The 26,262-nt window shown below is 41.2% G+C and overlaps 3 protein-coding genes across 10 annotated transcripts in view; 2 read left to right on the top strand and 1 right to left on the bottom strand.

The window, feature by feature from the left end:
* LOC146707374 (ubinuclein-1-like) overlaps nucleotides 1–2,747 on the top strand; it is a 52,488-nt gene extending 49,741 nt beyond the window's left edge. For 3 of the 5 annotated variants that reach the window (XM_085458694.1, XM_085458695.1, XM_085458696.1), the window contains 7 exons: nucleotides 74–203; nucleotides 296–420; nucleotides 822–902; nucleotides 1,012–1,155; nucleotides 1,251–1,298; nucleotides 1,405–1,982; nucleotides 2,560–2,746. In XM_085458694.1, the coding sequence (XP_085314820.1) occupies nucleotides 74–203; nucleotides 296–420; nucleotides 822–902; nucleotides 1,012–1,155; nucleotides 1,251–1,298; nucleotides 1,405–1,960 (1,084 nt within the window). In that variant the 3' untranslated portion in view covers nucleotides 1,961–1,982; nucleotides 2,560–2,746. Of the gene's footprint in view, nucleotides 1–73; nucleotides 204–295; nucleotides 421–821; nucleotides 903–1,011; nucleotides 1,156–1,250; nucleotides 1,299–1,404; nucleotides 1,983–2,559 lie in introns of all 5 variants that reach the window. The other 2 variants (XM_085458697.1, XM_085458693.1) reach the window with 1 other exon arrangement.
* A 424-nt stretch (nucleotides 2,748–3,171) lies between these two features.
* On the bottom strand, nucleotides 3,172–12,226 carry LOC146707373 (intercellular adhesion molecule 1-like). Of its 4 annotated transcripts, none has more exons than XM_085458690.1 (7): nucleotides 12,167–12,226; nucleotides 8,673–8,787; nucleotides 8,203–8,278; nucleotides 5,438–5,576; nucleotides 5,046–5,363; nucleotides 3,988–4,215; nucleotides 3,172–3,795 (listed from the first exon to the last, which is right to left on the bottom strand). In XM_085458690.1, exons 1-7 carry the CDS (start codon nucleotides 12,219–12,221, stop codon nucleotides 3,725–3,727), a joined length of 1,002 nt encoding a protein of 333 aa, XP_085314816.1. In that variant the 5' UTR covers nucleotides 12,222–12,226; the 3' UTR covers nucleotides 3,172–3,724. The 4 variants fall into 4 exon arrangements, with proteins under 4 accessions (XP_085314816.1, XP_085314815.1, XP_085314817.1 ...); XM_085458689.1 differs by having other exon boundaries at nucleotides 8,673–8,837; nucleotides 12,172–12,222; XM_085458691.1 differs by having other exon boundaries at nucleotides 5,438–5,477; nucleotides 8,673–8,837; nucleotides 12,172–12,222.
* A 10,886-nt stretch (nucleotides 12,227–23,112) lies between these two features.
* On the top strand, nucleotides 23,113–25,390 carry LOC146707372 (caspase b-like). Its single transcript, XM_085458687.1, has 3 exons — nucleotides 23,113–23,366; nucleotides 24,443–24,716; nucleotides 24,824–25,390. The coding sequence occupies exons 2-3, from the start codon at nucleotides 24,452–24,454 to the stop codon at nucleotides 24,976–24,978; spliced, it is 420 nt and encodes a 139-aa protein (XP_085314813.1). The 5' UTR covers nucleotides 23,113–23,366; nucleotides 24,443–24,451; the 3' UTR covers nucleotides 24,979–25,390.
* The last annotated feature ends 872 nt before the right edge of the window (nucleotides 25,391–26,262 follow it).

Here is a 26,262-nt window from a genome sequence, read left to right as displayed (position 1 = left end):
GTGTACCTGTTCCACCTGAGATATTGAGTGTACTGTTTAAATGCATGTTTCTGCTCTTGGTGTTTCGGCACAGCATTGAGTTACAGTGTCGGGAGCAGAGTGGGTCACTGCGCTCCAAGGTGTACACACACCTGTCGTCTTTCCTGCCCTGTAGCAGAGATACGCTTCTCAAACGTGTAAAGAAACTGCTAATCGCACAAGTGGTGAGTGTGCTCATGTGTTCAGCTGCATTTCTATTACAGAGTTGTAAATTATTTATACTTGTGTGACCTGCTTTTTATGCCCTCTTGATAAGGGGGAGCCCCCTGGGGTGGAAAATCCCATGCAGAAACTTAAAGATGCCATTGGAAGATCTATGCCTGAGCAGATTTCATGTTTCAATGAAGAATGTCAGGCGTATGAACAAGTCAAGACTTCAAAGTAAGTTCATTTATTCTTGGAAAATGGAGGTGAGACTATCAGCTACTAGTGTCTATAATTTTATTTAACAAAATAAAATCTCCTTTCCTACTTACCACGTTGTCTCATCTCCCATTCTTAGCCACAGTTGTGGCTGTATTTAAATATTACAATCTTTTCTTATGGCTGACACAACCAAATTGTACAATTTCAAAAAGGCAGATGCGACATGAGCATTACTCTACAGCATGTACATGCAACTGCTAGGCTGGGATCAGCATTTACTCAGCTTGAACAGCACTCTGGCTTCTAGGCTAGCTTAGCATTAGCATGTTGGCTGTGCAGGTGCTTGCAAAGAGAATTGGACTACTGGAAACCATCCCTAGCCCTCTGTGATAATGGCATTTTCTGTTTATCTAAAGAGCAACAGAGGACAATGATGAGGAGAAAACTGGGAGAAAAGCAGGTCCTAAGAAAGTGTTCAAGTGGAATGAGGAGATCAGGTAAGCTGTAAAGATCAATCACGTGTTAACATGTTTTATTTCAGTAAGATCTTTTAAAACTGTGCTTTAGTCCATGAAAACGGACACTTTGACCTGTTCTGTCATTTAGAGAGTGTTTGGGCCAAGTGCTGAAAGCAAAAGCAGACAATTATAAAAAGGAAAGGAAGGGGGAACAGGAGGTTGAAGAGCATCTCAAGATCTTTCTTGACAATGAGGTCAAACCGCTTTGGCCAAAAGGGTGGATGCAATCAAGGTAAACTATAATGGTGCAGTTTCAGTCCTGAAACTTTATTTTCATACTTTTAACTATACACATGTTACGACTTAAATGTCTTTTTTCTCTCTCAGGGTTCTGATGAAGGAGAGCAGGAAATTGTTACATCTCTCGTCATTACTGTGAGTGCAGCGATGGGCGGAATTAAATGCTGTTACTTGTATGAATTTCTACATAAAATGTTTAAAGTTATTTACCAAAAATGCAAGCATTGTTTCACATGTTTAGAACGAAGAAGGCCAAGTGTGAGAAGAAGCAGTCATGTTCATTCTCAGATGACTGTAATGACGATTGGGGAAATTCACCACTGACAGAAATGTCCAGAGGAGCAGCTTCTGCCTTCACCGAAGGCTCCGATAGACTCAGTTCTGTTGTTCACGAGGGTGCTGCCATGAAGAAGGGCGAGGTCAAAAAAGTGGAAATGAATGTCAGAGCCACCTCAAATGCAGAGTCGGAGAAATCTCAAGTTGATGAGACTCCCACTCATTCCCTCCTGGATCTCCTTGCTGAACAAGCCCTGGCTCAGGAGCAACACCTCCCAGGGCTCCAGGAGCTCCTAGCAGAAGTTGCAAAAACCAAGTGTTTTGTTCATCACTGGAGCTTCTCGGAGACACAGAGTTCTCCCCTACTCCCTCCTCCTCCTCCTCAGTCCAGCCCAGTTGGTTTCCCAGCACAGAGTATATGTGGTGACATTTTGCCTCAGATGCTTCAGGTTGGAGGCACCAAACATGCAGATGCTGTTCAGGTGCACAGAGTCTCTGAAGGTGATGGTGCTACAAAATGACAACCTTCAACAAAGACATGCAGTAAGTTGTATATTTTCTTTTTACTCTAACATTACAACAACTCTGAATTTAGAGTAGTGCTCCTCATGTTCAGTTTTCTTTCTGTCTTAATAAAAGGGGATGAAAAGGGGACACTCCAATGATTTAGGGAATTAATTGGATAGCAGTTTTATAGAACTGAACTAAAATGATCAGAAATGCTCAAAATGACAAAAATCAACAACCGAAGGGACATGTTTGTACTTGAAACAAAATTAATTTCAAATTCAAATCTCATATTTAGACAAAATAAAAGATGGCTGTAGCTCCAAGGTTCAAAATTGGCTCCAAAATCCTGAAACCTGCATTCTGTCTTCTAAGAGTGAGAGGATTATCCAGGATGTGTGTTAGCTAATGGTTTCTAAACGACAATGGCAGCAAAAACTTCATTGTGGGACCAAACCAGTGTGTGACATCATGGTTTAGTAGTTTACGTTTTTATCAAACGCAACACATCAATTGCTACAAGATGCTTTATGTATTCCAATAAGTTTCAATGTCAAAATAAAAGCTTTATAATCAACATTTTGTCAAGTAGATAAAATGTTTTTCTTTTTAGATGGAGCAGAATCGTTGAAGATGAACTGGGCACATGAGGTTCTAATGGAGTAGTTCTTATACTAAAATCAACAAAGTTAATGTCTTAAACTACACACTTTCACTTAATACATAATAAAGAGAGCATGTCATAGCTGTTTATTTGGTGCTTTATTTTCTTAACATTTTGTACAGCAACTGAAGGTTTTAGTAATGATTCATGTTACCAACTTGACTGAGGCTAGTAACAAATGACTCAAAACAACAAAGTTCAACTGCCTAGTCAGCTTATTTAAGCTGAAATTTATTGTGCAATGAAAGTATTGCAAGGAGTAATGCAGGAGCTGTGAATAAGGATGTAAAAATAAAATGTCTCAACGAGCCTAAAGGACGATGAGGAAGTCTAAAGTTACCCAACTAAAGAGCAGGCTGTTAGCCTCTTGTACCATTTGGGTGCAGCTTTTGCTTTGACAGCTAACCCAGACAGTTTCCAAAAGGGGGTGGAGCAGGACACTTGGACAGTGGGTTGACACATACATTATGCCCAATGATTTATTTAAATTTTTTACCCTCACCCACATCAACACATTGATCCAGTTTTCCAAATCCAAAGAAAATCCAAGAGTTTTTGGATTCTTTACATGGCAGGATGGGGGCGTAACTCAGCATTTCTTCAGATATCAAATAGTAATGAAACACCATTGTGATGTTCAAAAGAAAATAAGACAACCAGATATCTTTCTGGATGCCTTTGCTGGACTGTCTCGCCTTATTTCCAGTTTCAGCTCTTTAAAAGTAAATTGTTTTTAACTAAATCATACTGCTTTCACATACCCATGAACACTGAGTGATTAAGGACTAAAATGTGAATTTCTTTCTAGAGAAGCTTTCAGTCTGGAAGATGTGAACTTTGCCTTTTGGGCAGATAACAAAGGCAGCTTACGGTAGTTACATAAGAACATGTACCTGGACAGAAGTTCAGCAACAAAACGATTAAAAAGAACAACTACAGAGCATAATCTGCTTTTAGTGAGACTCCACTGTCTTTGAAATGCACATAAAGACATTCAAATTCAAAGCTGAGCCTTAAGGACACAAGGAATGACACAGCAATGAACATTTCTCTGCATTTTCTACAGCAGGAGCACTTTTATCCAAGTAACGTGGAAAGAGGAACTTTTAAGGTTTTACACGTGAGTTATCATCTGGGTAAGAAGAACAAGCAGCAAGAAATGTCCACAACAGCTGTTTGCAGTTCCTGGAAAGCAGAAGAAACAGTTTTCAGCACAAGATTACTCCAAACCTTCAGTTTAGGATTCTTCTCATTTACATGATCATATATCAGAACAAAAGCTTTCTCAAACTCCAGGAAGGATGATTTGGAACAATGAAAGTAGAAATGTTAACAGGGAGCATTAATTGTGTTCAGTAGTAATGCAGACAACCCTACCTCTGGCAGGAAGGATTTTCACTTCCACTGTGAAGTTTTTTGAAAATAATCCTTTAGCTTGGATTGTGTAATTTCCAGCATCCTTTTTATTTAAATGAGAGGGTGGGGCAACTATCTGCCCATTTCTGAACCAGGTCACTGATGGCTGAGGGTTTCCTGTCACCTCGCATGGGAATCTCTCGCCCTCTGTCACCTTAAGTTTTACAGGACAGCTAAGCTGTGGTGCAACTGAAACAAGGAAAAACAATCAGTGGAAGAAAAGACACCTAATACATTTTATCTAACGAAAGAAGCTCTGTTTGTTCACTTTTCTAGTAAGAAGAAAAATATGGTTTAAGCAGTTCTATGTAACACTTTACAGCTGACGGTATATGACTGGAGAACAAAGAGTGCAGTTTCATTTGAAGTAGTTTATATATGTGATTCTTGAAATTGCAGGAGGAAACATTACACAACAGCTTTATATTGCCTCATTAAAATGCTTCTTGAGTGATAAACTGGTTTGTAGAGCAGAAAGTCTTCAGTCATATGTTATTAACAGTGCATATATTGTGACTATGGCAGAAGCTCTGGTGGTCATTTTCCACAGTCAATAAGTAAATAAATATTAGGATTATCCACACCTGAACTGTGTTGATATGTTCTTTGCTGTGTTTTCTGCACGGTTGTCACTCCCATGTAAAAAAAGCAATTTTGGAAATGCTGTTGTGGCTTTACCATAATATTGCATCCTGCGCACTGAGCAGATCAGGTTATACTTACAGAGCTGTTATGCTGTTTTAAGCTTTGATAACCATATGCACATTAAATGTAGCCTGGGTAAGTAGTTGTTCAGTGATGCTGGGAAAGCTCCAGGTGGCAGAACTGGAGCTCAAAATGTACGTGTTTTGCTGCAGTGTTTGAAGCAAATAGCTTGCATCTACCCTTTTGGCCTTACAGAAAAAGCAAAGAGGGATCCTAAAGATGTGGAGAGGGGAAAAAGAACTAAAGGGGAAATTAAAAAACAGAATCCACATAAATTCCAAAAATTTGTAGCGCAGATCACTGGTTTCACTTACAGAGTCTTTGTGACGCCATCACTGGAAGGTGCTGTGGTCCTTCAGGTCCCAGCTCAAGTTTGGCTTCACACCAGTACTGAGCTTCAGTGTCTTCTTTACTGGATACGATGTTCAGAGTGAAGCTCTGAGTCACTGGTTTCTTCTCACTGGATGTATTCGAGTGCATCTGAGCCAACATTTTCTCCCCTCTGTAGAAGGTCACGAGGACATTTTCAGCAGGCGCAACCTCTGTAACGTGGCACTGTAGAGTATACTGATCACCCTCAAACGGTGACTCACTGTGATTTAGAAATGTGATGGATACTCTGTCTGGAGGCTCTGTGGAGAGAGGTTGGCATATCAGCCATGTAAAGTGCTTCATGCATGTCAGAAGGATAATGCTGTTGACTTACTGTAGACTATTAGGGTGAGTTTACTGTAACACTGTCCTCCCTGTTCAGATAGGGCAAAACACACAGGCTTAATGGTCCAGTCAGTCATCTTCTCAACACTCCAGATCAGAAAACCTTGTGATGTAAAGTTAGGACGGTTCTGGAGTGGCAAAGGGTAACAAATCGCAAAGCTATTCAGATTTTTTTCTTTTTTCCTCAAGTGAAGGCAATGAACAATAAACACAATTTTTTGTGTGTGTGTGTGTGTGTGTGTGTGTGTGTGTTCATCACACTCAAGTGTCAGCCCATTAAACTAATTTTAATATTAACAAGTAAACAAAATGCTGTTTCTAAATGGTGTTTATTATTAAGGGGAAATTAACTGTGGTGTATCACGTCTTTGAAAAGCGGAGTTCAACGTCTGTAGCCATACACAGGTCTGATTACTGCCACACCTGTGCTCGATCAAATCTCTTAAATAGGACCTGCCTGACAAAGTAGAGTACACCAAAAAGTCCTCCAAAACTAGAAATCATGCTGCGATCGAAGGAAATTCGGGTACAAGTGAGAAACGATGTAACTCAGATCTCAGTCTGGATAAGGTTATAAAGCCATTTCTAAAGCTATGGGACTCCAGCGAGCCACAGTGAAAGACATTATCCACAAATGGCGAAAACATGGAACAGTGGTGAACTTTCACTGGCTGAACAAAGTTACCCCAGGACCTCAGCAACGACTCATCCACCCCGGAACAAAGAACGGTAGGCGCCTCTTGCTTCAGTTCAGTGTTCATGACATCACCATAAGGTAGAGACTGGGCAAAAATGTCCCCAAATGGTTCCAAGATGAAAACCACTGCTGAGCAAAAGGAACATAAAGGCGTAGTTCAGTTTTCCAGAAAACATCGTGATGATCTCCAAGCCTTGAAAAATGGTCAGACTGGGTGTGTCCCATTACTTGTGGCATAAAAGTAACTCAGCATTTCAGAAAAGGAACGACATACCAACAGTAAAACGTTGTGGCAGTAATGTGATGGTCCAGTGCTGCTTTGTTGCCTAGGGATCTGGGAGACTTGATCTGGTAAATGGAACCATGGATCTACCAAAACATCTTGAAGGAGAATATCCAGCCATCTGTTTGTGTCCTCAAGCTGAAGAGCACTTGGTTTTTGCAGAAAGACAGTGATCCAAAACACTCCAGCAAGTCCACCTCTAACTTAAGAAAAAGAGCAGGACTGCTTTGGAGTCCTGACCTGAATCAGATTAAGATGCTGTGGCATGACCTTAAAAAGGTAATTCATGCTTGAAAACCCTTGATTTTGGCTGAATTACAACAATTCTGCAAAGACAAGTGGTCCAAAATTCCTCCAAAGTGCTGTAAAAGACTCATTGCCAGTGATCACAAATGTTTGATTGCAGTTGTTGCTGCTTAGGGTTGCCCAACCAGTTATTAGGTTTAGGGGGCAATCACTTTTTTACAAAGAACAATGTAGGTGGACCTCCAAAACTAGTTCATGCATTTATTACATCTAGGCTCGATGACGGTAATTCATTATTATAAGGATGCCTTAAAAACTCCCTGAAATGCCTTTACTTGAGGTGAAATGCTGCAGCAAGAATACTGACATAGACTAGTAAGAGAGTACATATTTCTTCTATATTGTCTTCTCTTCATTGGCTCCCTGTTAAATCCAGAATCAGATTCAAAATCATCATTCCAAAATACGTCTTTTAAGAATTTTTAGTACTGTATCACCCCATCAGATCACTTCACAGTCAGACTGAGTTCACATGTGGTTCCTAGAGTATTAAAAAGTAGAATGGGAGACAGTCTCCAGCTTTCGGGCTCCTCTTTGGTGGAACCAGTTCCTAGTTTGAATTTAGGAGACAGATTCCTTCTTTACTTTTAAGTTTACTCTTAAGACTTTCCTTATTGACAATTATGCTGAAATTATGCTCTCTTCCACAGTGTCTTTTTTTTCCTGTGTCCTTCTCTTCACCCCCAACCAATCTCAACAATTGCCTGCCCCTCCCTGGGCATGGTTCTTCCATGGGTTTCTTCTCGTTAAAAAGTTTTTCCTATATAAATAATATTGAATTGAATTTACCTTCACCACTTCTGCTGCTTCCATGGTAACCTTTTCATCTGTCTTCCTCTGATTTACACATCTATCCTGTTTTGGTTGTACTTTCATTCCTCTTCTCCTCTGAGCATACCTCCACGTCTCCAGGTTCTTTTCCACCTACTCCATACTCTCACTACTGATCACAATTTCATTAGTGAGCATCATAGTCCATGCAGACTCCAGCCTCGCCTCATCTGTCAGACTATCAATCACTACTGTCAACAAGAAGTGGCTCACAGCCGATCCCTGATGTACTCACACCTCACCAATGTCTCGCTGTCCTCAGACATGTCTGGCACCATCCTTGCATCTTCTGCCATTCCTGACTTCTTCAGGCAGTACCCCAGTTCCTATCTTGGCACCCTATCATGTCCTTTAGATCCACAAACACAGTGCAACTCTCAATACTTCTCAGTCAACGCCCTCAAAGCAAATACTGCATCTGCAGTGCTCTTTCTTTATTTCCCAATACACTTCACACTTATCATAACTCTCTTTGCATTGGATATGAAGTTGTGAAGACTGTGTGATGAAAATATACAGCTCTCTTATATAAAACTACAAAGTGAGGATATAAGCCTTATATTTAGTTTAGTTAGTGGGTGTTGTTTGGTTCTCAACATATAAAACACTGTGTATAATCAAACACTGATTAACCTACCAGTGGGACTTCCCAACCAATGCCAAAATACCCCATTCTTTGTATGGAGCAGTTAGCTTTGACTGGATCTCCAAACCTGTAAAAGGAGATACACAATTAATTCCCTCAGACACGCAGATGATTCTGTTAATTTGGTGACATTTTCTTGACGTTGCCTCTTACATTTCAATACAAGTCATGACAGCAACTGAAATATTTAATAGTTGGAAATTGATCCAAGATAAAAATCAGAGTGCTGATCTTTGCACCATAGATTTCAGAAGCTCAACACAAGGTCAAAACCTCGTGAACCTTTCTGAACAATGAAATACCACAAGGTCACCATGTCTGAGTGACACCAAGCTATCATTTTACTGTCCAAAAAGGCTTTAAACTGCACAGATGAGTGAACAGCAAGTTAGTGCACACAGACTCTTATCACTGACCACCTACGTCAGCCTGAAATAATCACTCACTCTTTTTTGCCATACCTGACCACCACAGTGGAGGGTGATATCTTTAGAGGGCAGAGGACACTTTGTGTTGATTCTCCAGGTGTGATGGGAGAAGCGACAAGGCTGACATTTGGAAAGGGAAGTGCGAATTCTGGTGTAAGAGATGGTGTGCTAGTGAAAACAGGGTATGAAGTACCTGAGGTTAAGGGAGTGGGAGAAAGAGCAAGATATAATAAGTCATGAAAGTAAACACTGTGTACTGTATCTTTAAGGTCTGTGCAAAATCATTTTGCACTTTTATTTTTATCAGAAATCCACACAACATGTTTTAACTAAGAAATAAAAAAGATCTAATTTTCCTCGCTTTACTATAATAATCCAAGTCTTTAGTTGCTAAAGCTTTCCTTACGAATGTCAGCTTATGCAACTTTAGACTGCATGTTGTACCTTTCTGTCTAAGTTCAATCTGTGGGGCAGCAATACTGTAAAACCTTGTGTTACGTGTACTTTTTTTTTAATAAACTGGAAGAAAACCTCAAAATACTATAAAATATTTCATGCAGGCTCAATCATCCAGGTAAGGAAATCCCAAAATGTTGATTCTGTTCATCTGGATGTAGAGTTTTCAGTGGGAGAAACTCTAGCAACTTCTTCAGTTGAGACTGAATGAGGAACAAACGTTTCTCCCACTGAAAACGCTACATCCAGATGAACAGAATCAACTTTTTGGGGTTTATCCATTGTGCTTGTTAAAAAAAAAAAAAAAAAAACTGTTAAAAATTCATTGTGAGCTTTCTGAAAATGAAAGTAGCTACAAAAACACTGCAGACAGTGACTTTTTAAATGTACTTTTTAAAAAAAAAATGTTTATTTATTTATATTATTTATTATTTTACCTCTGTACACCACCACAATGGATTTTTAAATGTATTTAAATAAAGTGTTCTTAATACTTGGAGGAAAATCCTTTAATCACTCCCTGGATTTTCGAACCCATGGACAATTACTGTGTTCCCTCCCTTGAGATGCTTTGCCAGGCCGTTTCTGCAACCACTCGCACCCCATTTGTGCGTCTCTCTGCATTCAGTTTTATCTTCAGTCACTGAAAAGCTGCTCTGCTGGGAGTTGCGGTATGCTTTGAGTCAAAATCTATTTACGCTGTGAAGCACTGTCTTATAAAATTTGGCTGAACTTGGGCAGAGAGCCCTTTACGCTTCAGGATTCATCCTGCTGCTTTTATCAGCAGTCAGTTAGCGGTATGGATCCTGATGTCACACAGTGGAAATTTGTATTTATCTTGTATATTGTTTTTATTCTGATTTTTAGTGTTTATTTATGAGTGTTGTTTTGTTTGCATGGTTTTATTCTGTTTCTATTGCATGGTTTTTAGTGTTTTATGTGACATGGTTTTTATCCACTGTGGACTGGCTGCACATGGGACAAATTAGCTGATAGGGACCACCTGCTGAGGCAGGGGTGTGTCCAGAGGTGGCCTATCAGCTGTGTAAAGACCTTTTAAATACAGGCTAGCTGAGCACTGAAGGAGAGAGGCTGGAAGGTTAATGCGAGATGGCCAGTGTGATGCGGCGACCAAGTCCTGACCTCATGGAACGGCAACAGTAAGAGACAACGCGTGTGATTGGCAGCAGGGCAGAGGTTTACCTCTGCCTGCATTTGTGAGTAGGGTCTCTACTGTTGTTTACTGGGTGCAGCTGGATTGGGAGAGGGTCACCATGGCCATGAGCCAGGGCCGCTTCTGGGACCATTGTTCTGGCCCCTATTTGTTATGTTGCAGGACACCGACTCAAGGGGAGCTGTGGCGGTGGTCACATTATGGATTCGGGTGCAGAACGCAAGCCAGGCTGGGAAGTGATGGGCCAGCGGAAGGACAAGAAGATGGGTGGCTCTTTCTTGTCTGCTGAAGACGGGGCTGGCGTGGACTCTGCTCTAAAGGAGGAATTCCTGGCCTGCTGATGGACCCATAATGAACATGTGGCCTAATTATAGCAGGGGGGTTTTAGTGAATGTAGAAAATGGTAGCTTTACGGGTTTTAGAATTGTTTTTAGTAGAGAGCAAACATTTTATTACATACATTTTAAGGGTGTTTTTATTTGTGCTCCCTGGCCTAGTAATAAACTGTTTCTGATCAGACCTGCTTCCTCTCTGTGCCCGTGGTATCTGACTCGCTTGCTCCCCCTTGTATTTTAAAGAATCTTTCTTTTTAGCGTGACATTCTGGCGCGACCGCTTTAGTGTTCGCCACGCGCTACACTTACACTGGATCCATACCGTGCCATAACAGTAAACGGCTTATGAAATGAAACCCATTACATCATCTGTAAAACATGGTGGAGAGAATGCCATAAGATGGAAAAACAGAACATTAAGGAGGATACTGTACATGTAGACCTAACACACTGAATACCTGTGATGTTAAACCCAATACTATAAATAAAAACATGAATAAAAGGATGGGTCTCCTCCTATGTTTGTCCTGGCACTGTAACTCACATGATCTCATGAGTATTTTTTTTTCTCGGTCTTAACACAATACATGCAAGGGTCAATTAAATTTTGCCATCTCATGAAATAATACTCATTTTAGCTGATCTATTGTGAACTATTGTTTCATAGCATGCTGAATACACCCAGTGTGTTCCTCTGAGGAAGGAAGGACACCCTGCCCAAATCGTAAGAACTCGCTCCTCTTTTCAATTGACCATTGTTCCATCGAGTCCTGGGGTTGTTCTCCTGCCTATCAGATGATCTCACTGGCAGTAGGCGTGCCGGCTGTCAAAATTTATAGTTGTGTTTCCCATGTGCCACTCTGCAACGTGAACAATGCAGTACAACTGCCAGCTGGGTCAGCTTACAGAGAGCGTAGTCTCCGGACCAAACCAGGATCACAAGTCTCAAAACCTGAAGGATCAATGACGTCTTTTTTTTCCTGATTTGCAGATCTTTGGGGATGCTTCCATCCCCAAAGATGGGATGGAAATCTTTAAGGAAAAGCCTGCGTTCAAAATGTGAATGGGAAGTACTGTCAGCTAAGTCTGTCTAAGAATCACAAATTCAAATTTCTTCAGATGCAGAATGGAGCTTTACATGTGTAGATAATGTTTTGTGTTATGTTTTCAAATGTCTCATGTTTGATATGATCATGTGTAACCGCTTTGAATCCTCTCTAACAACATATTACGTTTTTTTAAAGTTAAATAGTTTCCTACAATTTTGGAAAAACCTGAGCTGAAATGCTTGGATTGGGTTAGCAGAGTAAAAAAAGTAACTTTACCCTCAGAAAAGTGATCACATGTCATTTTTAACTACAAATCAATTTGCCTCAGGGGTTCTTACAAGCGCAGCCACCACACTCTGCCCAGTCATCTTCAGTCCCAGTTATCTCTCTTGTCACACTCTTTAACCTTACTTTTTAACCTTATCTGCTTCTGTCGCCCAATTGGCTTCTACACTGAACAGGTTCTTCTCATCAGAGCTGCCCACTGCACCCACTCAGCCATCAGTTCACTCACCTGAGTGGAAGAGCTGAAACAGCATGAGCGCAACGGCCCATCCAGGAGAAGCCATCCTTCTTCTATGTCACGTTAACAGCTGATCGATGCTGACGGTGCCACAGCCTGAGACTTATGAGGTAGCAGTGGGTTCTTTTAGTTTATGTGGAACTGTGGGGTGTGTGAGTGTGTGTGTATGTGTGTGTGAGTGAGTGAGTGAGTGCACATGTGGGTGTGGGGTGTGTGTATTTGCTTTGCTTCTGTGTGTCTGAAGTTGATGACGAGGGAGTTCCTTTGCTCTGGCCTCTGAAACCCACCATGGGCGTTCTCTGTTGGTATATGAAGAGAGGAAGGAAGGGAGGGTCAAGAAAAATGAAGTGTAGTGTTGCAACGTGGAGGGCAAGAATGTGTGTGTGTGTGTCTGTGTGTGTGTGCGCGTGTGTGTCTCTATGAGAGAGAAAGAGAGAGTAGTTACATAGCAATACACTGATACAGAGCTTTTGAGAATAAAAATAATCATCCCATTGATGTGTTATACTGGGGGAAAAAAGCACTAAAAAATCAGCTTCAATCAGCTAACAACATCTGATTGGTTTTTTCCCTTTTTTTCTTCCACCATATAATCTATATATGACTCCTATTTATGTCTTAATGTCAATAATAGCGCCTCTCTTTCACTCATAAGCACAGCTTTTATGCTGAAGCATATCGTTAGTATAGGAAATTCCACAAAACTTGTCACTGACTCAACAGTTTTTTGTTTTGGGGTCTTTGAGCTCGTTGTTTTTGTTTTTATAGTCTGCATTACAGGCTTCATTGTCTCGGTTCCACTGATTCATACACTGACCAGAATTACACACGGCTCTAAACATGCAGGGTGAAACCGGGGCAGAGCCAATTATGCACTCCTTCTGATAACATTTCCCCCACTGATTGCAGCTAAACCAACGCAAGATTATCAAAACCGCATCAGTTACAAAACAAAGAATTCTTTCACAGCGTTAAATTTAGTATAATTTGCAGGAAATTGCATGCCGGTAAATCAAGTTTGTGTGGTTCATTTAAATATGCTCCTCCCAGGAGCGTGTTTGAGAGAGAAACCGTGGGGTAGACTGGGGTTGGGTATCACACTTTTTACTCTTTGATGAACTGCTGTTCATTCATTCATCTATGACACTCTGAAATTTTGACCCCATAGCTGGGTTAGCTGTCAGAAGGAATGGGGTTGATTGTCCCTATAGCTAACAATGGAGTTTTAGTAGAAAACAGTGATTTTAAAGTGGGGGACAGGTTAACTGGAAACACTAAATTGCCCATAGGTGTGAATGTGGGAGTGAATGTGATTGTGATTGGATGTCTCTGTCTGTGTTAGCCCTGTGACAGACTGGCGACCTGTCCAGGGTGTACTCTGCCTCTCGCCCTAAGACAGCTGGGATAGGCTCCATCAACCCCTGCAACCCTGAAAAGGAGAAGAGGAAGTGGATGGATGGATGGATGGATGGACAGTGATTTTAAAAAGTATAACATTTAATTTTTTTCAAGATAATGACACAAACATACAACATACAACACAAACAACTGAGAACATTTCCACGTTGCAATAGTAGGCAAGTCAGTGTAAACATGTGATAACAGAAACGAACTCCATTAATATTGAACTGACTCTGAACTGCTCTCCATTTTAAGTCTTATTGCATTCTGGATCATCTGGGTTCAGGGCTGGACTGACACTGGCATATTTTGGTAATGGTGGCCCACTGTGTTTATTAATATGATATGTGAAAGTGCATAACATACTAGAGGATATATGTTCATGTGGTGTGATTTCAAAAATTAAAATAAAACACAGCAGCCTACAAGGAAGAGAGTAACATGTTAAACAACTGATATGCTCTTTCACTGCTCAGGGATTCATCCTGGGAGAGATGGCAACAGTATCACAAAAAGAGCTCCTCATCAAAGTGGCACAGTTTTATTTTTATTCTATGTTTTTTGCTACTTTGGGGGAAAATTTTAGACATTACTTATACATTTTCATAAGTTCTGTTAAAACCTGTTGTAATCTTGTGTTGATTTCTTTTAAAAGGCTTAACATCACTAAAGTACTTTTAAGCCACACAACTGTGTTTGTCTGGTTTCTTTGCCATTCATGTACCAGAGCTCTAAGAGTCATTCTTAATCTTCTGATACTAGCCCAAATTACTCATTACCTTGGTAATTATCCATCAGCACTGTGTATATATACCTCCACGTAAGTGCTACAAGAGGTAGTAGTAAGCTTTATGATCATCCAGGTGGATGTCAGCAACAACACAAAATAACAGTAAACACAAATCACAAATGTGAAGAATGCCTGTTAAATCCACACCAATGAAAGGTACATCCCTGGAACATCAATGGGGGGAAAGGTACCTTAAGGAGAGAGAGTCTGGCAGACACAACACTTGTATTATAACAGATTTAATGACTAAAATAAAGAAATAGACGTTTTTACACAAATAACACATAACGCTATAGGCTAATAATATTATGCATGTTTTAAGTCTCACTGAAGAAAAAAAAAGTCTTGTGATAATTTCCTATGTGGAGTATTTGCACACTTTGACCCAGATACTATTTATTGAAGATGTGTCTCTAATCATATTTTGTCATTTTTTTATATTTTCTGTTTTAATTCATTATTATTATTATAATTATTATAATTATTATTATTATTGTGTGATCTTTTTATGCAACAACAACACGCCCGATCCATGAAAATGATAAAATACTTTGTGCATGTTCCACAAACTGACCACTGCAAAATGAGCAGACTGTGACGTGACCTGCCCTCTGTGGCAGTGACAGACAATGTACTAGTGATGGGATTTCCGGCTCTTTTTAGAGAACCGGCTCTTTCGGCTCGGCTCACTAAAAAGAGCCGGCTCTTTCGGCTCCGAACCGGCTCTTCAGGTTGTTTTGTTGCTTTAATTAATTTATTATTAACAATAATATAAAATTATGCACAAAAGGAATTACTAATGTAAGTAGTGGTTTTATTTATATATGTTTATATATAAATATATGCGGTGGCCCCTAGAGACAAAGCATGTACAAACCCCAAAACAGATTTCTAGCGTTAACTGAACTTCCAAAACAGAGCTACCTACAGTAGCGGTTTTTGATACGGGCGACACGGGCGGTTGCCCAGGGCGGCATCACAGGCATCGGCAAAAAAAAATAAAAAATAAAAAATTGCTCGTACTCATGCTGCCCCGACATCAGCCAGCGCATATTGGGAATGGCATAAGCACCGATCGGTTTTCTATCGCCCATTTGCTGGGAGTGAGAGCGCCCTCCGTTTGCGAGGTGCGCCTGCTGCTTGCGGCACAGGGAGGAGAGGGCGGGGCGGCGGGGGATTCTCTGACCGGCTGGAGCAGTATCTAATAACCAACTCGCAAAATAAAACAAAATAAAAACAAAACAACAAACACGAAAACACCAGACATCATGATACAGACTTATAATTTGCACCGATGTTTTTTCGAAATTCTATACGCGAAAAGTAAACGCAAGAGCCCTCGGTGCGCCTGCTCGCTGCTGAAGTCAAAGTAAACTTTATTGTCATCTCCGCTACAGTCCAGTAAATAGAGAGACGAGACGATGAGGCTCCAGTTACAGCAGTGCAAGTAAACAAACAATAAATATAAGAAGAGTAAGAAAATAAATATACACTTTAGGACTCGGGGTAAAGGGATCAATAACAATTTACAATTTATAATTTACAGTTTGATGATTTAAAGTCTCACACACAACCCGTCGAAAGGGGGGGGGGGGCGGCTGCTTCCAAATAGAGCACATTTCATTCATAATGATGGAAATCCAAGCCCTTTATGTATTCATGACTTGAATCCTGGGTTGTGTGAAATCCCAGAAATACACCCTAGACAAAGTGAATCTGTGAACGAAGGTGTAGGTCTATTAGGTTATGTTGTGGTGATCCTCGGGTTGGGGGATTTGTGTTCATACTGGAGTCCAAAATTAAAACCAATGGAAGATGGACAAGAAAAGTTCAAAGCCATCAGGTCCTCAGTTTAGAAAAAAGAGAAAAGAAGAGGAGGAGAAACGAGCAAAAGATACAGGTAAGCAGATGTGTCATTGGATAATGGCAGGTCATCCTGAAACAATCAGAATCAGGATCAGAATACTTTATTAATCCCTAAGGAAATAATGTGGATTACAGTTGCTCCAAAAAGAAATGGTAAAAATAGTAACAGTAACAGACTAAACTCCAAACAATACATTATGTTACAGATTTTAATATTAATTAGTCATTGTCAATTGTTGATTTGTCCTGTTCTCATTGTATGACGAATTATGATGGCTGTTTGGTAGCCGTTTGCATACAATGCATACTCTCTCTCTCTTTATGTGTGTGTGTGTGTGTGTGTGTGTGTGTGTGTGTGTGTGTGTGTGTGTGTTTTTTCTATGGCGAAATTCAGTATGGTTCCGACAACAGTTTTATGTTAATGTATAATCCTTAATATGTTTTATGTTTTATATGTGCGTGTGTGTGTGTGTGTGTGCGTGTGTGGGGGGGGGGGGCAGAGGGAGTGTTCGCCCGGGGCGCCAAACAGGCTAGGACCGCCACTGGTTACCTAGATCACTTAGATCACAGTTGAAAGCATATGTGTATTGTTTGTGCACTCACATATATATATTCAAATAATTTAAAAACAATGTTCATTTACCTGTTATTACCACACACCAAATCCGGTCATTGGTACTTGCTGGCTTGTGTAGCCACTAGGTAACAAAAGCTCAACACTGCGCCCTAGCATCCTGGAGCACTTCTGTTGTGTTTTGTACGTGCTTTGAGTTTTTTTACGTGTTTTGGAGTTTTTACGTGTTTTGGAGTTTTTACATGCTTTGTCTGTAGGGGCCACCGTAAATATACTTTTATTTATTCATGCCACATAAAATATAATAAATAAATCATATAATACAAAAATCAAATATTCACATTTCAACTTTTAACTATTTAAATTTTCAGCTTTTTCCTTTTACAAATTTAAAGTGAAACAACACAAAACACTGCAAACCACAACACAATTAAATATAAACTAAAATATGAAAACAAAAAGAAGATGCATATTCTCTGTCATATGGGCCTGCATGAATAAACTTTCTGAATCCTTTATCATCTGCAACCGAAAATAGTTGTGGATGATTACTATACCTTTCTAATGTGACCTTGTTGTCCCTGGCTGTCTTTCTCTGTCTCTCCCTCCTCTGTTCCTGTGCTACTGAGTGTGTAACTACCTGTTGTGTTCTGTAATGTTTATATCATATTGCACCACTAGAGGGTGGTGTCGCAAAATAAGAGTAAAGCGGAGTCGGTAAAGGTTTAGAGATAGAATACAGTTAGATGGCTAGCTGATAACTGATGTGTGTCACTGCTACCTCTTCGATGTTAGTCTGTGCTGAATTCATTAAAGAGCACTGTTCTTCATGAGGATTGGTTTATTACCGGCCGCTACTACATTTTGGCGACGAGTAACCCCTGCGTGTTTTTTTTTTCTGCTTTGAGTTTTTTTGCTGAGTCATCATGGCTGCAAACGTCCATCCGCCGCCGATGTTTTTGCCTTGCCCTGGAGTTCCTGCTTTGCCATTCAACATGTGGATGCGTATGTTCAACAATTATTTGCTTGTGATCAATGCAACAGGGAATGCTTGGCCTGAAGCACGAAGAAGAGCTACTTTACTTCACTGCTTAGGAACTGAGGGACAAAGGATTTTCTACTCACTGCCAAACACAGGTGACACTTTCGCCTCTGCTGTTACTGCCCTAGAACAATACTTTTCACCCAAGGTAAATGTTGTTGTGGAAAGACATGCTTTCAGACAGCAAACACAAGCTTCACATGAGACTGTTATCCAGTATGTGGCGAGCTTGCGTGACCTTGCTTCTAAATGTGAGTTTGATGACAGGACAGAAGAAATGATCCGTGATCAGCTAGTTGAACATGTGTCTAGCCCCAGCATAAGAGAAAGACTCTTGCTGGAACCCAATTTGACTCTAGATAAAGCTGTTACACTGGCAACACAAATGGAATCTGCAGTTCAACAAGCTAAATCCATAGCTGCAGACAGTAGTACCCCAGTCCAAGCTGTGCAGTCTCACTCACACTCCATGCAGAGGAAACATAAGTACAATGCTCACCCTGCAAAGCCATCTCATGCAACAAAAACATCTAAGAACTGTTTTAGATGTGGTTCAAACAGTCATTTAGCCAACTTTCGTCAGTGTCCTGCTGCCAAAGCTACTTGTAAACTGTGTCATAAAATTTGACATTTTGCTCGTGTCTGCTGCTCATCCAAGACAAGAGATGTACGGGAAGTCCATTTACCAAAACTCACAGTCCTTTACTTAACAGATCCTTCTCATGCATCAAAAGGATTGCAATGCAGCATAAATGTGAGAACACCTACCTCATCAGCTAAGGATATTGCACTGATTGTGGACACAGGTTCTGCAGTTTCTATCCTGCCTAACCACATCTACGAAGAGCACTTCAGTGGTACGCCACTAAAACCACCTGACCTTCAACTAGTTACATACACGAAGGCAATACTGTTCTACCTCCATGTACTGATCGTACTGCTTCTGTGATGTTTACAAACCAATCACCTGCTTCTTGCATCCCTGCTGCCCCAGATATTGGCTGTGTGCGTGCCTTTGTGCATAAAGTGAAAGTTGACCCAACAGTCAAACCTGTGCGTCAGAAGCTGCAACGTCTCCCGTTTGCTGTGAGGGCTTCAGTTTCAGCAGAACTGGATCGTTTACTCAAAGCTGGTGTCATTGAACGGATTGATGCATCACCATGGGTATCCCCAATTGTTGTGACAGGACGGAAAACTGGTGGAATAAGGCTGTGTGCAGACCTCCGTGAACCAAACAAAGCTGTGATCACTGATTGCTACCCCTTACCACATGTGGATGAATTGTTTGCCAGCTTACAGGGTGCAAAAGTGTTTTCTACAATTGATCTTGCAAATGCATACTACCAGCTGCCCCTGCATGAAGATAGCAGAGATTTGACAGCATTCATTACACATGATGGACTCTTCAGATTCTGCAGAGTACCTTATGGACTGGCCTCTGCCCCCTCAGCTTTTCAGAAAATGATGGCTGAAATCCTTAAAGACCTCCCAGGTGTCCAAAATTACCTGGATGACCTTACTGTCTACAGTAAAAGTGCAGCTGAGCATGACCAAAACCTTAGCACTGTCCTGCAGAAGCTCAAAGATGCTGGACTTGTGCTTAACGAAAACAAATGCCATTTTAGGAAGACATCGCTACGCTTCCTAGGTCATGTTGTCACTGCTGATGGCATTCTTCCTGATGAGGAGCATATTGATGCTGTTTTGAGAGCCCCTCCCCCATCTGATGCTGTTGCTCTGAGATCCTTCCTGGGCTTGGTGTCATGGTACTCCAAGTTCTTGCCAAACTTTGCAACTGTTGTAGCCCCTATGCGTGCCTGTGCTAACGACAAGAACACCTTCACATGGACTTTAGATGCACAAGCGAGCTTTGAAGAAGTAAAAAACTCCTGGTGAATAGTCCTGCACTGCTACTGTTTGACCCTGCCTTGCGTGTCGTGATCTCTACTGATGCAAGTGACTATGGGCTTGGTGCTGTATTTGCTCAAGTGCAACCTGATGGCACAGAAAAACCTGTGGCGTTTACTTCCCGCACAATGTCTGCAACAGAACAAAAGTACTCAACTGTTGAAAAAGAAGCTTATGCTTGTGTGTGGGCTGCAGAGAAATGGAGAACGTATTTGTGGGGCCGACATTTTACTCTGCGGACAGACCACCAAGCTCTGACAACACTGCTGAGCACCAAAGGGATTAATAGGGCTGGAATGCGCATCGCCCGCTGGTCTGCCCGCCTCCTGTGTTTTGACTATGATGTTATTTACCGCCCAGGTTCTCAGAACTATACAGCTGACTATCTCTCTCGCCTGCCCCTGCCTGTTTCTTCCCATCCTACATCGGATGCAGATCATGAAATGGTAGCCCAAGTTTCTGCTGCCATGTCCTCTCTTCCAGTTGCGGACTTTGACTCTGCCTGTTCAACTTGCCCTGAACTGGTTGCTTTGCGTTCACAAATACAAAGCGGCTGGCCTGCCTCAATCAAAGCACTTGATGTCACGCTTGCACCTTACTACAAAATCCGTAATGAACTCTCAACCCTAAGTGATTATGTTCTCAGAGGCTCAAGGCTCATTGCACCACTTTCAGTGAGACCTAAACTCATTGCGCTGGCACATGAAAGTCACCAAGGGATTGTGCGCACAAAACAAAGACTACGAGATCTCTACTGGTGGCCAAAAATGGACTCACAAGTCCAGTCTGCCATAACCTCATGCCTCCTTTGCCAGTCCAATGACAAAACTGCACATACTAATCCTGCTCCTCTCCAACCCGTCCCACTGCCTGATGGACCGTGGAAAAAACTTGGTCTTGACATTGTTGGGCCTTTTGATACTGCAATACCTGCTTGTAGATACGTCATAACATTGACTGACTACTACTCCAAATGGCCTGAGCTTGCCTTTTCACCTTCTGCTACTACTGATGATGTCATTCAGTTCCTCTCATCTGTCTTTAGTCGTCATGGCAACCCAGAGAACATCGTAACTGACAATGGTACACAGTTCACCTCTGCAATGTTCACCTCATTCCTTCAGAATAGAGGCATCTCCCACAGCAGAACATCTGTCTACTACCCAGGTGCAAACGGAGCAATCGAACGGTTTCATCGTGCCCTCCGCACCTGTATCCAGACAGCAATCCAGCAATCAAAACCATGGAAGGCGACTGTGCTGGATTGGCTTCAAGTTTACCGTGCAACGCAGCATGCAACTACTTCCCTCTCTCCCTATGAACTCCTGTATGGCAGGAAGATGCGTACTAAACTGGATGTCCTCTCTTTGCCTCCTGCTGTGTCTCCACTGGATGACGTTGCACGTCACTCAGTTCAGAAATATCAGTTGAAAATGCAACGTTACACTGATGGTAGGCGTCACGCACGGAAACCTTCTTTTCTACCAGGAGAGAGTGTGAGGATAAGGAAACCCCACCATGTCCCTAAAGGACATCCCAGATTTACCCCTCCTGTAACAGTAACAAAAGCCAAAGGCTTGAATGCCTTCTTGCTGAGTAATGGAAAGATTTGGAATGCCACTCATCTAGCACGCTGTCGCCCAGTGACTGAAAAGAACGCTGACACTGCTAGGTTGCACCACACCCAGACTGGCTCACCTACTGCCAGAAGACTGCCCCGCGTCAAGTATAAGCCTCGTTGGCACAAAGACTATATTGTACCATAATAGGTTGCTTGAAAAAGGACATTAGAGAAATGTCATTACTTGTTCTATTTTGGGTTTAAGAAGAACTGATTTCCTGCCACCAATGCACTAAGAAAAAATTGTAATGGAAAAACTGGAATAATTTCTTTTTATTTTACAATTTCAGGCTTATTTAGCTTTTCTAGTTGTAGTATTCTGATGTTATAACTATTGCAACATTTAAGTTCACCAGTGTATGTTTGGTTTGCTAAACAGTGAATTACTTTATTTCTGTACTACGCTATTTGGTGAACTCTTTTTATAAAGAGAGAGGAGATGTTGTGTTCTGTAATGTTTATATCATATTGCACCACTAGAGGGTGGTGTCGCAAAATAAGAGTAAAGCGGAGTTGGTAAAGGTTTAGAGATAGAATACAGTTAGATGGCTAGCTGATAACTGATGTGTGTCACTGCTACCTCTTCGATGTTAGTCTGTGCTGAATTCATTAAAGAGCACTGTTCTTCATGAGGATTGAAGGAGACTGAAAAGATTCGGCATGAGCCCCCGCATCCTCAGGACCTTCTATCACTGTGCCATTGAGAGCATCCTCACTGGATGCATCACCACCTGGCAACAGCACCGCCTACAACTGCAAAGCTCTCCAGCGAGTAGTGCGGTGCTCTGAACGGATAATTGGAGGTGAGCTTCCCTCCCTCCAAGACATCTACAGGAAGCGGTGCCTGAGGAAAGCGGGGAGGATCATCAAGGACTCCAGTCACCCCAGCCATAAACTGTTCAGACTGCTTCCATCAGGAAGGAGGTTCTGCAGCATCCGGTCCCGTACCAGCAGACTGAGAGACAGCTTTTTCCATCAGGCCATCAGACTGCTGAACACGTCATAGACACCTCAGCTTCACTACTGGAACTTCAACATTATGCACTCCACACTGTATATAAATGCCACTTGTTTTGCACATATTCAACTCTGTATATTTTATATATTTTATTATTATTATTATTATTTTATTTTATTTTTTTTACTATTTATCTTGTAAAAATGTGTATACACACACACACACACACACACACGTAGGAAAATATTTAGTATACACATCCAGAAATGCATACACTATTATATATTGTACATATATTTATTAGTTTCAGGTTGGCCATTCTTGTATTTTGCTCGTTTGTGTTGTTGTGTTTGCACATCTCTGTTGCTTGTGGGGCTCGCACACAAGAATTTCACTCGCATGTGCTGTGCCAGTGTGCCTGCACATGTGATGTGACAATAAAAAGTGATTTGATTTGATTTGATTTGATTTGGATTGGTTTATTACCGGCCACTACTACACTACCGCCCCTCCCCCCTCTTCCCAGCGCAAAGCACAAGGCTCATGCGGAGTGAAGCGGAAAAAAAGTGGGAGAGAGAGGGCGAGAGAAAGAAAAAAAGAACCCAGGGCTTGTGATAAGAGCCGGCTCGCGTCGTTCACATCAAAGACCCGGCTCTAAGAGCCATTTCGTTCGTGACCGACACATCACTACAATGTACCAGCCAACCCCTCAGTCGCTCAGGCACATCTGTACAGCAGCTGTTTTTTACCGGCAGAATCACAAGGAGGACAAAATGTTCCGTTTATGTGACTATAGACATAAGACGTATAAACACAACGGGATTATATATAAACTAGTTGTATCTTGACCAAGTACGGCTGTGCACACATTAAGTCATAATACGTTCACTACGTGTTGAGTAGTCACTCCTGACGTAGTCCTGTAGGTTTCGCAGAACTTTCCCGGTAGAGGGTTTGAAACCGAAAGCACTCGTTTGCGCCATTTTCTTTACATCCTTTGCTTGGTGCTATATCGGCGGGTCAGTGACGAGGTGAGTTCTTTGATTCATAAAATTCCCCAAAGTTAAAATGCACATCTTTGGAGGTTTAATAACGTCTGTGCGCTGCGATACAAAAGGAAACAGGAGGAGCTAGAAAGGATGACGGAGACTTGAACTTGACTTTCTTGTTGTTTACTTTCGCTCTGTCTGTGTGCAGCTTTACATCGGATGTGAACGAACGCAGACATTGAGAGTATATAGTGACCGATGTATGATCCAGATCCAGATGTGGTTCATTAGCAGGTTTTAGAAGTTGTATTAGCACTGCTATTAATTCACTGACGTGGTGACGCTGATTTACTTCCTCGTTGTCTGCGATCCCACTAAACACAGCGACGAAAAATGAAACTACTGCACGACTAGCTTCAGTGTTTTAAACTAGTCCTTCAGGTTTATTTATATTCATTTGAGCCCATGTTCAGGGAGGGGAAGTCACTTGATGCAACTGGTTGGCGGGAGGAAGAGAGGACCGAGGAGACACTGGAAGAGAGCCAGAGGGTTTGGGGCTAGCATATAGCATACATATAAAAATGTGATCACACTGTTGAGTACAACTTTGGTTCCTCGTAGACTTTTTCAAAACATCCTTTGAATAAAAGCAGAAAGTAAAAACCATATTTAAAAACAACAACATAATAAATAAATGTTTTATTCCATGCACACATCAGATTTGCAAAGGATTTTCTTGGTGGACTTATTGTAGTAGTCTCTGTTGTGTTCACAGAACCTTAAAAATACAGAAGATTTACACCAGAAAAGTTACACTCACATGTTTTTTCTTTATAATATTTAAAAGTTCAATATTCTAAGCTAAGCAACCGAGGAGTTAACTGCACAACACTTTTAAGTATTCCTATTATTTTTATGATAATGGGGGCAGTGACACTTAAATGCCTTATTGTTGTTTTATAGATCATCTTGAACAAACTGAATGTGGGGTAATATACTTTAAAATAGACAGATAGTTACAGACATGAATTTTCTGATCAACTAAGCCCATAAAGGAATGAAAGAAGTATTTATTTAAAAGAAACAGAGCTCATTTTCTCTCTCTCTCGTTTGTTCAGTGAGCAGACATGCTGGTCCCAGAGCTGCTCTTAGAAAAACTGCAAGACCTGACTAATGATGAGTATAAACATTTTAAGTGGTACCTCGCCATGAAGATCGTGGACAGCTGCAAACCAATTCCAAAGAGCAAACTCGAGGGCCAAGACCGTATGGACACTGTGAGTTGTATGATAGACAGCTACGGTGAAGCGACGGCTGTGAAAGTCTCTGTCGCGATCCTGAGGAAAATGGATGTCAACAACATCGCAGACGACTTAGAGCGCAAGTTTGAAGGTGCGGTGAATGCAGAGTTTCTTAAACTCACCTGTAACTGACAATCTGTTTGTGGTCTGCCTCTGTGCAGACATTACCACTGATTCTCTGCTTCTTTGTCCTTTCAGCTGTAGAGGGCAGAGCAGCTGCATCCTCTGGATCCTCTACTTTAAATCCTACCGCTGGAGCCACGATGTCGGCTCAGCAGGGAGGAGTGGTTTTTGCCCCCACGGTCACCGGTAACAGCACCGCACCTATGAATATAAACTTCTACCAAAAATAATCTCAATGGAGATTAAAGCGGAGGGCACAATATAGTTTGTAATTATTTCTTTCCTTTACATGAAATGAAATTAATGTTAACTGGTGATTCTGAATAAGGCCGAGTTATGAGCTGTGTCAGCCCTGTGATAGATGGGGATCTTCTCACGCAGTCCATCTGCTGGATGTTTTCATGTAGCTTACACGGTGCAATCACATGTTCCTTTCAACACAGAAATGCCCGGCATATCTAAGGTCTTCTAATGTTACAGTTTACATAATGTTACAGTAATTGTTACAGCTACATATGATGCCATGTAAAGAATATACTCCAGAACCACGAATGTACTCTAATGACTGCAAATTGTAAACAAAGTCTGATTTTAAAAAAGTAAATCCCGGGAGGGAGTAATAAAGAGAGACACTTACACGTACGGGCATATTCATGTTTTTTTTGCTACCAACAGGCTACTTTTACAGCAGACATATTGCTTGACATAATTGTTCAGGCAACAGTAACAACTAATTACCGATGGTAATACAGTCGACCCCTGTCAGGTATTCGTGAACACTCTTACAGTTGTAGAAGTGTTCACGCGTAGCTGTAAGCCAAATATTTTAAGGGCAATATTGTAAGATGACTTTGAAATCATATAAAGTGTTTTAGATTAAGATATATTTGGTGTTTGAACTATTAAAATAGGCAGTTATAAGCGTTTTTAGAGGGGTTCTCAAGTATTTGCGGCAGTTGTGGTCCCAAATCACCACGACTACCGGGAGTCGACTGTATAACAAACACACAGGGTCATTTAGGGTTCTTTATCCTCCTTTATCATGAAACAGCATGAGTTATATCCCAGAACCCTGAAAATAAAGCCTGAATGATATTGAGCCACTATTCATTTTAATCTTTATTCCTGTGATTTATCTGTTGTAACACGTACAAATGTCCACCTGTGCTTTGCTGTTTCAACAAACTCTGAAATGTTCAGATTAAATCAGGCCTGTTAAGCTGTGTATGTAAACGTGTCAGGAGTTACTTGTACTTTCATCTGAGGTCAGCAGGTGAAGCTGTGTTTTTGATGTTTCTGTGTCATCCACTTCTTGATATTGTACTCATAAACATACATAGTGGTTACATCTTCCAACAAACTGATGCACTCACATGAACTTACAATCAATCTATTAAAAATACATAAATTTGTGCGCCGGTTTGTGGAAGCCGGCATGTTTCCTTTGTATATGGTGGCCGAGACGGACATCTTCCTTCTGACTAGTCAGATTTCATCTGTAGCTGAAGACCGGA

Source organism: Copadichromis virginalis, linkage group LG6, assembly GCF_057382275.1.
Source record: "Copadichromis virginalis isolate Kocher_CV1m ecotype Utaka linkage group LG6, C_Virginalis_male_GT1.1, whole genome shotgun sequence".
Taxonomy (NCBI): Eukaryota; Metazoa; Chordata; class Actinopteri; order Cichliformes; family Cichlidae; genus Copadichromis; species Copadichromis virginalis.
This window is presented reverse-complemented; position numbering and strand designations above follow the sequence as displayed.

What these genes read in the sequence shown, in the direction of transcription:
- LOC146707373 (XM_085458689.1), bottom strand. Translation starts at nt 12,221, where the DNA reads ATGGCTTCTCCTGGATGGGCCGTTGCGCTCATGCTGTTTCAGCTCTTC. An exon ending in CCCTCCACTGTGGTGGTCAG is followed by an intron (nt 8,279 to 8,672) that starts GTATGGCAAAAA and finishes CTCCTTTTACAG; the next exon opens with GTTTGGAGATCCAGTCAAAG. An exon ending in TTGGTTGGGAAGTCCCACTG is followed by an intron (nt 5,577 to 8,202) that starts GTAGGTTAATCA and finishes TTGCCACTCCAG; the next exon opens with AACCGTCCTAACTTTACATC.
- LOC146707372 (XM_085458687.1), top strand. Translation starts at nt 24,452, where the DNA reads ATGCTGGTCCCAGAGCTGCTCTTAGAAAAACTGCAAGACCTGACTAAT. An exon ending in CTTAGAGCGCAAGTTTGAAG is followed by an intron (nt 24,717 to 24,823) that starts GTGCGGTGAATG and finishes TTGTCCTTTCAG; the next exon opens with CTGTAGAGGGCAGAGCAGCT.